This window comes from Rhincodon typus, chromosome 3, assembly GCF_021869965.1.
Source record: "Rhincodon typus isolate 14 chromosome 3, sRhiTyp1.1, whole genome shotgun sequence".
NCBI classification, from domain to species: domain Eukaryota; kingdom Metazoa; phylum Chordata; class Chondrichthyes; order Orectolobiformes; family Rhincodontidae; genus Rhincodon; species Rhincodon typus.
The window spans coordinates 98,605,146-98,618,956 of record NC_063334.1 but is presented as its reverse complement, the minus strand read 5'-3'; the positions used below and the strand labels follow the sequence as shown (position 1 = coordinate 98,618,956).

The window sequence follows — 13,811 nt, the reverse complement described above, 5'->3', positions numbered from 1 at the left end:
GGGGCTGGGACATGGGAGAGTTTAGGCCCCAAAATTATTGAACTCAATATTGAGTCCGGGGGGCTGTAGGGTCCCCAAACGGAAAATGAGATGTTGTTCCTCCAGCTTGCAATGGGCTTCACTGGAACACTGCAGCAAGCCAGAGACAGAGATGTTGGCCAGGGAACAGGGTGATGCATTGAAGTGGCAGGCAACAGGTAGTTCAGGGTCTTTTTTGCGAGCAGAACGTAAATGTTCTGCGAAGCGGTCGCCAAGTCTACGCTTCGTTTCTCCAGTGTAGAGGAGACCACATTGTGAGCAGCGAATGCGGTAGACTAGATTCTGGGAAGTGCAGGTGAAGTGCTGCTTCACCTGGAAGGTATGTTTGGGCCCTTGGATACTGGGGAGGGAGGACGTAAATGGGCAGGTGTTGCACCTTTGCCGGTTACAGGGCAAGGTGCCGTACAGCTGTGGGGAGGTGTTGGGGGTGAAGGAAGAGTGGACCAGGGTGTCCCAGAGGGAACGGTCCCAGCGTAAGGCGGACAAGGGAGGGGAGGGGAATATGTGTCTGGGTGGTATCTTGCTGGAGGTGGCAGAAATGGTGTCTGATGATTAAAGTCTGAGAAAATTTAAGGGTTTATGGAGGGCATTCCAGAGCTCAGACTTAGACACCTCAAGACATGGCCACCAATGGTAAAGCAATTAAGATTGCAGCAGACCAGGGACTGATCTCCAATACAAAGGCACCTCCAAACCAGAATGAGGTACCATTCTCTGTAAGAGGAACAAACTCAAACAAATTGCCCTGTTGGGGTGTCCTGGTTTGTATAGTATTAATCAAAGCTGAGGAAGAAGTGTAGAGAGATGATGAGTGTAAAAGAAGATACAGGTCTGGAAATGATGATCAGGTGTTGAAGGCTGTTATTGCACAGGATTACAAATTTAGTGATTTCCTGCCCTACTACTTGAAAAGTGAGCAGAAAATGGACCAGCACCAATCATGGTAGATCTGCAACTATTTAATGCTCCATTAAACATTAATTGGCTGGCAAAAAGACTTATACTCTTCACTCAGAAGGAAGTCTGGCCCGAGTTACGAGTTCAGTAGCACCACTGGAGGAGAAACACCACTGTTTCTCGCACTCTGTTTCAGCCAATCTGAAGGGATCTGTAAACATTTTGACTAGATGTTTGATGAATGGTAAACATCTAAAATCACATTATCATATTTTCCCTTTGATGTTGATTAACATGCTGTATATTTTCAACATTTAGCATTTTGGACCAGATTTTCATGATGACAGAGAACATGGTGGAAGTCCTGCACCCACAGAACTTTCCATGTTCATGATGGTGGATTCAGGCCTGATCTTTGCAGGTGCATTTCAGAGGCAGCTGACCATTTAATCATCTGCTGGGTTGGCAGAGAAGGGAAGGAAAGGCAAAGTTAGAGGGCATGAGTTGGCACATTGTAGGAGGTTAGCATAGAGGCTATAAAAAGCCATGGGTTGGCAAAGGGTGTGGGTACATAGACAGATTGGCATTGAGGTTTTAGACATCATTAATGGATACAAAGGCAAAGGGGGTATGAAGGGTGATGGTTTTGATTTCACTAATTTCATTTAATATTTACACAATGCCAATAGCAGGTGTGGCAACCAGCCCATATCTGCAGCCTTTGCTTTCATTCCCGGGTTGCTTGGCCTGCCTCTCAGGGAACCTCACCCTCTCCAGAATGAAAATATAACTTACTAGGCCACTTATTCCTGGGTAGGATTCATAGAGCTGTGAAATGTACCACCTTTGTGTTCCCAAACCAGGAACAAAAATCAGGGCCGCCGTTTCTGATTTCCTGCACACAAAGGTTTCTCTTTATATCTGAAAACCCATGACACTGTGCAGTGTAGTACAAACAGATTTATTAAATGTGAAAATTGCTATGCAACATGGTGCCTATGCTATTATTTGGAACATGATGGGAGTTGCTCATCTCAACCAAAGGAGAAGACTCCCAATCTGCCTTGGCTTTTTTCCTCAATAATTTGTTGGCATAGGGTGCACTCAACTCTCCAAAAGACTGACCATCAATTTAGTTTGGGATCACTTTGTGAAACAAATGATACCTGGAGACCTGCAATTACTTCCAGTTCAGTCTGAGTGCTCTAACCAAAGGCATGTTCCAAGTCTTCTTCAGCTGGAACAGGAATCAAACCAATGCAATTGGCATTATTTTGAACCACAGGCTATTCTTCGAGCCAACTGAGCGAAATGGCCTCATCTGTATGTACACATGGGATGAATTCAATTTCAGACTTCTATGGAGGGCGTGGTAGATCAGTGCAGGTCCTGGCCCATAGCATAAAGCGAAAAAAGGTGACCAAATATGGTAATGTTTAACTGCAATTTGATAGAAATATTTTCAGGTAGCCTTCATCTGATAACTTCAGAAAAGCTAATCAAAGTAACAATGCACCACATTGTGCAGATTGAAGAGAGATTTGCGGTCAATGGGAATGAAGAAGTATGTTCTTTTTTAATTATTATGAATAAGATAAATCTACACATTTTTCTCCCCCCCCGAAAAGGAAGTGATAGCTTCAGACATCAGAGAAAAGAATTTCACTCCAAACACTGGACATATATATGGAACCACAAACCTGTTGCTGCCATAGTCTGTCAGTATTTGATCTGCTGGAGTGTGAACTTCTTGCAGAGTTAAAACTACCTGCTTTAGTTTGATATTGTAAATGAACTTAGGTCCCAAAAACCAAAAATTGAGTTATGTATTATATGGCACCAACTGTAAATTATAACATAAAACAAATGACCGCTCTCAGTGATAGAAAAGCAAAATGATTTTAAAAATCAGAATATACTTAAGCAAAAAACTTCATGCTAATACACCAAGTCACAAAACTAGCAGAAGTCATCACAAAGAGATCCATGCTGGTGTTTCACATTGGAAGAAAAAGCCAACAGAATTCAAACTCTTTAGGAAGATTTATTTTACACAATTTGAAAGGCAGACAACCATTGAAAAATCAACGTCATCAAATGAGATTCCAATATTTTGGTTTAAAAGAATAGCTTTAAATAGCCATCACAATGGGGACAGAGCAGTTTACATACAAAAGGCACAAAAGTGTCGATTTGAACTGACATACATAAATCAATCACTAGAGCCAAATCATTACTTTAATACCACTCTACAGGTAGTACACATTGGCTGGAAATATATTTTTGGCCGTTAGGCAGTAGTGCATATTTATTATCTTGTAATGTATAAATCATAAAATATCATCTTTTTACATTGAACATTTTAATGGAATGTTTCATAACTGGAATTGTACACTGCATTTAAAGCCAACTATTTAAATAAAATGATTAATTTTAATTATTCTTAAACTAAGTAAGCAACATGAAAACACTTGTGCTTGGAGGTCAGATCAATGCTGCTTTGCTCCAGTTACATAGAAAGTAAAGCCATTGTTCTATTGCTTTTATTTTAAAGATCAATATTCAAAACTATAGGATTCAGGAAGATGGTTTCTAAATCACAACTAAAAAATTTCATGAATAAAGAACAACATTTCTAGTGCTTCTGCAACCTGCTCAGTTACACCAGCTTGTAAAGCTATGTCTATACTGATAACAGAAAGTTGAAGTGTCAGATTAGAAGATAATCACCAAAAGGTTGCAGAATTTAATCTGTGCCTGTATTTTATGCTTTTATTATTGGGTAATCACAAGCAAATTTTCCAACTAACAAGCATGTAACAAATGGGAGCATCAAGTAACATACACAGTCATAAGGAATTATTGCTGTGAAAGATCCATGGAATTAATTGCTAGCCAAGCAAGTTTATTGTTATCAACACAAATGAATTTTGTGGCAGTCAGATGGTTCATTCAGTTCAATGGACAGCATTCTGTAGAAGTGTGTGATGCACAGCTCAATTGTAAGTATTGCTTTCTTCCTGTGTAAGCAGCATATTTAGATTTCAACTTAGACCTGAGTTATTCTGACAGAACTTGTTTTCCTGAAGTTGAATTTCTCTGTAATAAAGCTTTTTTGTCTGTGATACATCTGAAATGTAAAAATTATGAGCAATGGATTTTGGAAGTGTTGTAGATATGCATGTATGGTTATGTGAATTGAGAGATCTCTGGTGTTGTCACTCAGTAAAAGCACACTTGAATAATCAGGAATGAAAAATTTCAGAGTAAAAGATGCTGGATATAGCTTTACATCTTGTATCACATGGAGTCTAAATTTGAATTAAGGCATTTCCTTGAATATGAAAAAAAAACTGTGGATGCTTGAAATCTGAAAGAAAAACAGACATTTCTGGAAAAACTCAATGGATCTGGCAGTTCTGTGAAGAGAAAGCAGAGTTAGTGTGTTTTGGACACAAAACATTGACTCTGCTTTCTCTCCAAAGGTGCTGCCAGACCTGCTGAGTTTTTCCAGCAATTTCTGTTTTTGTCCTTGAATATGAACCTTGTCAAAACAAAACCAAACTTGAAATACTCTTTAGACCATTAGAGGCAAGAAGGCAATTCGCAGAGACTCTTAGCTACAGGCGAAGCAATAGGCAGAAGTGAAAGGCAATTTTGTACTTAACCAAAATCATCACAGAATTTAAGTGGCACTTTTCTGCTCGTTCTGTGTTCATAATTTTAGCAGCCCATTTTTAACATACAGCTTCTTCCTTGATTGCTAGAAAAAGCCATTTGTGGTCTGACAGGTAGCAGGTCCACAACTCAACCATGATTATGAGGGGAGAAAGTGGTTTGTGAATATGTTGAAATCTCTAAGGAATATATTAAACCATCAACTGGTAAAGGTACAATGCATCTGGATTCCGTGGCTCTTATACTAGTTAAGAGTATTTTAAACTGGGGTTCCTGTATTTACTACCTTTTGAAAAATATAATTAAGTGCAGTGTCAAATAAAACAAGTAACTCAAACAGCAAATCATCCATATGCACCCATTTTCTTACACAATATTCTTCTGTATCAACTTTTAAAATTAGAAATCAAAGCTGAGAACTGTTGATAATACCAAGGCAGCTTGGTTCTAATGCAGAAAGTACAACAGCAGAAATCAGTTTTGGTCCAATACTGTGATGTGTTTTCCTTAAAAAAAGCAATACAATGGATATTTTAAATATCTTTGTGACTCTGCCATTGACTAAACTTAATATTTGTTGAATTAATGAAAAGGAAAGAATTTAATGTGTATTTGACAGTCAGAATTGCTAGTGTGAATGGTTCATTTTCCATAGAACTTTTTATTTAGTAGGAAAACTAGCAGATTTACGTTGACTTTCGCCTTGCCAAACATCTTCATGACAGCCACACCTTCATACTGTAGCTCCAGCAGGTCCTGTGAAAATGACATGTGTTCATTAAGTCCTTTTATCTTGCAAATCCAAAATGAGCAAACATTATCCACATAACGGTGCAGAGCTGGATGAACACAGCCGGCTAAGCAGCATCATAGGAGCAGAAAGGCTGACGTTTCAGGCCTAGACCCTTCATCAGAAATGGGGGAGGGGAAGGGGGTTCTGAAATAAATAGGGAGAGAGCGGGAGGCGGATAGAAGATGGATAGAGGAGAGGATAAGCGGAGAGGAAACAGACAGGTCGAAGAGGCGGGGATGGAGCCAGTAAAGGTGAGTGTGGGTGGGGAGTTAGGGACAAGATAGGTCAGTCCAGGGAGGACGGACAGGTCAAGGGGGCGGGATGAGGTTGGTCGGTAGGGGATGGAGGTACGGCTTGAGGTGGGAGGAGGGGATAGGTGGGAGGAAGAACAGGTTAGGGAGGCAGGGATGAGCTGGACTGGTTTTGGGATGCGGTAGGGGGAGGGGAGATTTTAAAGCTTGTGAAATCCACATTGATACCATTGGGCTGCAGGGTTCCCAAGCGGAATATGAGTTGCTGTTCCTGCAACCTTCGGGTGGCATCATTGTGGTACTGCAGGAGGCCCAGGATGGACATGTCATCTGAGGAATGGGAGGGGGAGTTGAAATGGTTCACGACTGAGAGGTGCAGTTGTTTATTGCGAACCGAGCGTAGGTGTTCTGCAAAGCGGTCCCCGAGCCTCCGCTTGGTTTCCCTGATGTAGAGGAGGCCACAATGGGTACAGCTGATGCAGTATACCACATTGGCAGATGTGCAGGTGAACATCTGCTTGATGTGGAAAGTCTTTATGGGGCCTGGGACGGGGGTGAGGGAGGAGGTATGGGGGCAGGTGTAGCACTTCCTGCGGTTGCAGGGAAAAATGCCGGGTGTGGTGGGGCTGGAGGGGAGTGTGGAGCGGACAAGGGAGTCACGGAGAGAGTTGTCCCTCCGGAAAGCAGATAAGGGTGGGGAGGGAAAGATGTCTTTGGTGGTGGGGTTGGGGGCTCGGTTCGCAATAAACAACTGCACCTCCCAGTCGCGAACCATTTCAACTCCCCCTCCCATTCCTCAGATGACATGTCCATCCTGGGCCTCCTGCAGTGCCACAACGATGCCACCCGAAGGTTGCAGGAACAGCAACTCATATTCCGCTTGGGAACCCTGCAGCCCAATGGTATCAATGTGGATTTCACAAGCTTCAAAATCTCCCCGCCCCCTACCGCATCCCAAAACCAGCCCAGCTCGTCCCCGCCTCCCTAACCTGTCCTTCCTCCCACCTATCCTCTCCTCCCACCTCAAGACCCACTCCCATCTCCTACCTACTAACCTCATCCCACCCCCTTGACCTGTCTGTCCTCCCTGGACTGACCTATCTTGTCCCTAACTCCCCACCCACACTCACCTTTACTGGCTCCATCCCCGCCTCTTCGACCTGTTTGTTTCCTCTCCACCTATCCTCTCCTCTATCCATCTTCTATCCGCCTCCCGCTCTCTCCCTATTTATTTCAGAACCCCCTTTCCCTCCCCCATTTCTGATGAAGGGTCTAGGCCCGAAACGTCAGCCTTTCTGCTCCTATGATGCTGCTTAGCCTGCTATGTTCATCCAACTCTGTACCTTGTTGTCTCGGATTCTCCAGCATCTGCAGTTCCTACTATCTCTGACTCCATTATCCACATAATGCCAGGTTGTCCATTGCAATAACTGAACAAATTAACAGAGCAAAACAAGTGCAGCTTGTGACAGCTATAATTTAAGCACTGTGCAATCAACATCATATTACAACCAAAGGGACATATTATTTATAGTTGAAATGTTATGGAGCTTGGTCAGTATTTATTACCCATAACTAATTGCCCAGAGGGCAGTTAAGAGTCAGCCATATTGCCGTGTCACATGTAGGCCAGACCAAGTAAGTACAACAGATTTCCTTTCCTAAAGGACGTCCAGATGAATTTATCCTGATAATGGTTTTATGGCCATCATTAAACTTGTAATTCCACACATTTTTTAAAAAAAAAGTGATTTCAAATTCCACCAACGCAAGGTTCAAACTTAGGCCCCCAGAACGTTACCCTGGGTCACTGGATTAAGTAGCCTGGCAATTATGTCATTAGGCCATTGCCTCCCTAGTTTGGTTTAAAAACAATTACATGGCATTAATCTGGAATTCTCTGGTTTATGAACTGAAATCTATTTTTAACAAAGAATTCATAAGGAGAAGAAATTCTCATTCTTTTAAGGTTACGCTGAATTAATAAACTTGACAGGAAGAAAAGACAGAGCTTGATAATAACCTACACTCATTTAAATTTCCTCAACAGAATAGCATGTATCAAAAGTTACCTGAACCTTTGCAGAACTGATTAAAAGAAAGATTAACAGAGTATGGCTGCGCCTATCACATCATCTCTTTTATATTATGCTTAGTAAACAGATAAGTAGGCATTTGAGAAGTTGATAAACCTTTTACAATGAAATAACATTCAAGCAGCAACTGAGGTTCCAGAATAACTTCCCAGTACTGTGCTTTTTGTTTCCCTTCTCTGACGTCCATTATTCGGGAATAGCCGAGTGGAAGAGTTGTGCTTCCCATGGCAAATCCATGGGAGTGGCACTGTGGCATAGTCTCCAACCACTCAGTATTTTAAAAAAACCTGTGTCTTTGGTTTTTTTTGTAAAATTCTGTAGATCTAACGAGGTAAGATTTTGAATTTAGGCTATTTCTGTTACAATGGCACAGGCCCTTGATCCTTAGCTACCGTTGATCTGTCAAATATTGAATCAGCAGTTTAGCTATGTTTATAATTTCCCCATTTTTGAACCTTAAACGCAATGTTCATTGTATAAAAAAGTTTAGAGTAAAAAGTGGCTGCAACAGAACATTTTATAGGAAAAGAAACAAAGGAATTCAACAGTAGAATTGTTACAAACCAAAATGGAATCTGTCTTATGTTTTAAAGTGCTGATCTGCAAAAAAAAAAATCTTTGTTCGGTCCCAGTAAGAACGAAATCTATATTAAATGAATTGGAGTATGTTCCTTTAAAGATATATTGGTACCCTTTCAGATTGTTTTACAGCAGCTCGTTTTGTAGCTTCCATCTTGGTATAAACCTACAAACATAGGTTATGTATCTGACTGAGTGTGAACCAACCCACCACAGGGCTGATGCTTATAAGAAGTAAAGGTGAAGTCACCATAGTCCTACCAGACCACAAGTGCTCTCACATCAGAGAGATGACTGGTGTAGGTTGAGGGTCAGCACACGTCAGGTGTGGGGAGAAGTTGAGAAGGACAGTCCTTCATGATAACCTAAGGTTCATGAGAATGGTCTCAGGAATGGAAAGCTTAACATATGAGGAACGTTTGAGGACTCTGGGACTATACTCATTGGAGTTTAGAAGGATGAGGGGGGATCTAATTGAAACTTACAGAATACAGAATGGCCTGGACAAAATGGATGTTGGGAAGATGCTTCCATTGGTAGGAGAGTCCAGGACCCGAGGACACAGCCTTAGAGTAAAGGGAAGACCTTTTAGAACTGAGATAAGGAGAAACTTCTTCAGCTGAGAGCGGTGAATCTATGGAATTCACTTCCACAGAAGGCTGAGGAGGCCAGGTCATTGAGTACATTGAAGACTGAGGTAGATAGGTTCTTGATTATCAAGGGGATCAAGGGTTATGGGGAGAAAGCAGGAGGATGGGGTTGAGGAACTTATCAGCCATGATTGAATGGGGGAGCTGTCTCGATGGGCCAAATGGACTAATTTCCGTTCCTATGTCTTATGGTCTTATGGTCTTATGTTGTCACTCGCATGTTGGAAGTCACTCTCCCAACATTTTACAATATTTCAGAAGTACCAGACATTGGTTAACTGCCCTGTAATGCATCAAAGTTGGACTTTCAGAGCTGAGAAAACTTCCCTGTTACTACCCTATCTGAAATAGAGATGCTAAAATTAACATTTAATCACATTTCATAATATTGCCAAACTGTACACAAAGCTGCATTGAATTGAAAGTTCCATTCTCTACCTGAAAATGAAGTTGAACTTTTTCCATTTCTACTCCCATGAACTTGGCTTTGACTTCAAAGTCTCCCACTTCTTCACTTGGTGTGATGTCAAAGAGGACATTCTTAAACCTAGCAAAAGAAAGAGCAGAATTGGGAGTTCAAATAACTTCAACAGCTATCAGGAATAATTAATATAAAAAAAGAGGAGATCCTGCAATTTAATAATATTACTAGAATTTGCGTGGCAAAGAGAAATTCTATGACTCTATTCTATAAAAGGAAGATTCGTCTGCAGTCAAACATTTTAAAAAAACTAAATAAAAACCAAAAGAACTGCGGATGCTGTAAATCAGGAACAAAAACAAAGTTGATGGAAAAGCTCAGCAGGTCTGGCAGCATCTGTGAAGGAGAAAACAGAGTTAACGTTTCGGGTCTAGTGACCCTTCCTCCAAACTTATGGCGGCTGGGAAAATGTCAGTTTACATGCAGAAAACAGGGAGGTGGGTGGGGTAGGGAGTAAACGATAGGATAGAGCCCGAAGAGAGAGAAAGACAGTTGGACAGACAAAGGAGTTGCTAACTATCAGGCTGGGAGGGTGAATTGTTGTTAATGGGGACTGTTAGTGACTAACAACAGGGGGTGTGTAATGGCAGGCTATGTGGTAACAAGGCCTGGTGTGTGGGGTGGGGGGCTGGGGCTGGGACATGGAAGAGTTTAGGCCCTAAAATTATTGAACTCAATATTGAGTCCAGAGGGCTGTAGGGTCCCCGAGTGGAAAATGAGGTGTTGTTCCTCCAGCTTGCATTGGGCTTCACTGGAACACTGCAGCAAGCCAGAGACAGAGATGTTGGCCAGGGAACAGGGTGGTGCATTGAAGTGGCAGGCAGCATGTAGATCAGGGTCTTTTTTGTGAGCAGAACGTAGATGTTCTGTGAAGCAGTCGCTTCATTTCTCCAATGTAGAGGAGACCACATTGTGAGTAGCGAATGCAGTAGACTAGATTCTGGGAAGTGCAGGTGAAGTGTTGCTTCACCTGGAAGGTATGTTTGGGCCCTTGGATACTGGGGAGGGAGGAGGTAAATGGGCAGGTTTGCACCTTCGCCGGTTACAGAGGAAGGTGCCGTAGGGCTCTGGGGAGGTGTTGGGGGTGAAGGAAGTGTGGACCAGGGTGTCCCGGAGTGAACAGTCCCTGTGGAAGGCGGACAAGGGAGGGGAGGGAAGGGAAATGTGCCTAGACCTTTCTAGGCCCGAAACGTCAGCCTTCCTGTTCCTCTGATGCTGCTTGGCCTGCTTTGTTCATCCAGCTCTACGCCTTGTTATCTCAGATTCTCCAGTATCTGCAGTTCCTACCATCTCAGAAACAACTTCCAGAATGTGTTGAGCTGTTACTTCCCATTGAATCTGAAAGGGTTTCACAACTTTCTTGACAGTATGTTGGCAACATACATCAATTTCCCTGGTTTGTATTTCACATCCAATGATGTCTCTGCAAATGAAACCACATGCTTTGCAGATAATTTGAATGGTGTGTGGTCCAATTCTACTGTCACTTTCTCTCTCCTGAACAGCTACTGATTAAAATTCTCAAAAGGTAGAGACAATACCCAGGTATTCTTGCTCTGAGCATAGCATCATTCAGCTTCCGTGATGCCCTGTGTAAATACAACTGGTTGTCCTTACTGCATACAAGTTAGTCCTTACAAGTCACTGACTCACTGGCATCACACTGCAAGGTGACTTCATTATTGACATGATACCTAGGTATTGGTGTTGTTAGCACTAGATGTTTGATTCTAGTGAAAGCTGCATCTTGTTCTATTTCCCACTAGCTGTTAGGAAACTGCTACTTCTATCCATCCTCACTTGCTTGTGTCTATCTTTCACAATGAGGGGAAAGACCTTTGCTTTTGAAAGTCATGGCAAAAATTCTTCAGAGGTTAGTGTAGCGACCAAGTGTCTTCAAAACTCTTCAAAGTTTTGCTGAGATCCTTTGGATCTACGTATGCTGTCAGTTTTCCAGGTTTCTTTCATTGTTTCCATGCAGCCAGCCTAGTCTGTAGGAATTGTCAATTTCATGGTTATTCTTTTCCAGTTCTTCCCTCTTGTCTTTCAGGTTGGATTTGAAAGGACCTGAAACCTTCCATGGCAGATGCTGTGTTTCTTGCTCATGCTCACCCACTCGGAGGTGATTTTCACCAGGAAGACTTTCAAGACTTGTAAAAACATTTTTGTAAACTTCTAGGAAATGCTTGGCAGTGGTTTTCCAAATGCCGCAAACCTCATCTGGCATGCTTAGGGTTAATAGTCCAAGCTTTAGACTTGCTTCAGCTGAGAAGAGTGGATTTGAATTAATGTTTACTCTCTGGAACTACAGATGCTCATCCTTCCTTCTGCATTGAGCTTGCAGCTTCATTTATCTTCTTGGCAGGAGTATCGTTCCATTATATAGCTACAACATTACTTGCAGTGGTTTAAGAATTGGTAACAATCTGGTGACCATTTGGTCGCTTTGTATAGGTGTACGATTCTCATGGATGTTGCATGAAGAACCAGTGTCTGACACTTCATATTCTCTTCATCGTGTCCTGCATTCATCATTCCAACACTTACATAGCACTTATCATATTATTAACTCTTGTAGGATGTAAAATAATTCATTAAACTCATCAGCCGATAGCTCTCCAGCCGCATTCTCTCTAGACTTGTCTCTTTCTAACTAAACACTTGCATTTGAATCGATTTGGCTTCTCAAAGTTAGAGCACTGTTTTCCCAATGCTGGGCATACTTCCTTTTTTGTGTAAGTAACATTTATATCCTGGCCTCTAGCTTTGATCTTTATGCTGGCTTTTTTGCAAATATATTTTCCTTTTCTCCCCCTCTGTTGTCATCATTCTGCTTGGAATTTCTCAGCATAATGCAGAGCCTGGTCTGTTTTCCCATTAATATGCTCCAGCTTATAAGTGACAATGTCAGGGCTTCTGCTGTCATTGATTCAGAGATAGTAGGAACTGCCGAAGCTGGAGAATCTGAGGTAACAAGGTGTAGAGCTGGATGAACACAGTAGGCCAAGCAGCATCAGAGGAGCAGGAAAGCTGACGTTTCGGGTCTGGACCCTTCTTCCGAATAGCTTCTGCTATTATTGGTAGCTTTCTTGAGGGGAAGCTCCTTCTCTCTTGGCAGATGTGCTCTCATAGTAGGATTCCTTATGCCTGAGACAATCTTATCTCAGTTTCAGTTGTCCAAACTCTCAGCATTCAGCCAGTTGTATCAGTATGGTCAAATATGGATGACCAGTCTCTCTCTACCCTTGTGCTTTGATGTTGAACACATACAGCTCAAAGTGTGTCTTCAAAGCCTATAAAATCTCTGCTGTCTGGCTTTTCTGCTCATCAGTGAGATCTAAGTTGCAGCTTGTAGCAGACTTTTCCCAGGATTGACAGTAGGGTTGAAGTTCTTATAAGGATAAAGATTTTAAAAAGAATTCTGTGAAATTTCATCATTTTGCACTGAGCGGAAAGAAGTCCAATTCCGCTTCATATCTCCATTCATGTGCACAGTCATCTTGACTCATCCAATACAGGTAATTCAAATTTTCAAGTTGCGTTTTTCTTTAAAACTTTTTCCACGCTGCTTCTTTCATTAGATGGCTCTCTGATAGTTCTGAAAATCCAGAAATTTTTTAAGCCATACCACTCTGACACCATGTTTCCAGTGATGCGTCTCTGATGGCTCCCATAGACTGCATATAAAGTCGCCCACAGCACAACTCAAAGCCACATAGCTAAGGCAAGCCAGTCAGTACATCAAAGGTATGATAGCCTTTCCCTGAGTGAGCATGGTATCGAGTTAAGGACTAACTAGAGAAGTTGGGGCTGTTGTCTTTAGAGAAGGGGTATTTAAAGGAGAGATTTAGCAGAATCGTTCAAATTTATGAGCGGTTTTGACAGAGCAAACAGGAGAAAATACTTCCACTGGCACGTGAGTCAACAATCAAGCCACAGATTTAAAAAAAATTATAGAATAAACAGAGAGGAGAAAGGACAAGAGCTTTTTTTAAAAAAAAAAAAATGATAGCAAGTTATCACCTGATGCATATGACCAGAGAAGGTGGTGGAAGCATTTTCAATAGCAGCTTTCAAAAAGGATATGGATAAATATATTTTTTTGAAAAAAATCTGCAGGACTATGAGGAAGAATGGTGGGTAGAGTCTCATTAAATAGTTCTTTCACACAGCCAGCACAAGCAGGAATGGCTCCCTTCCACATGATGAAAGCTGAGAATTGTCCCTTGTGTTGATAAGCTCCAAAGATCACTGAAAGTTGCCACCCAGGTTGATAGCGTTGTTAAGAAGGCGTACGGTGTGTTAGGTTTTATTGGTAGAGGGATTGAGTTTCGGAGCCATGAGGTC

At 41.9% G+C, this 13,811-nt stretch overlaps 1 protein-coding gene across 1 annotated transcript in view; it reads right to left on the bottom strand.

Annotated features, from left to right (window-relative positions):
• Nucleotides 1–2,964: 2,964 nt before the first annotated feature.
• iqgap2 (IQ motif containing GTPase activating protein 2) overlaps nt 2,965–13,811 on the bottom strand; it is a 333,913-nt gene continuing 323,066 nt past the window's right edge. The window contains exons 34-36 of the mRNA XM_048593829.1: nt 10,848–10,969; nt 9,422–9,530; nt 2,965–5,370 (exon numbers count right to left, since the gene is read on the bottom strand). Of these exons, the coding sequence (XP_048449786.1) occupies nt 5,257–5,370; nt 9,422–9,530; nt 10,848–10,969 (345 nt within the window). The 3' untranslated portion in view covers nt 2,965–5,256. The remainder of the gene's footprint in view (nt 5,371–9,421; nt 9,531–10,847; nt 10,970–13,811) is intronic.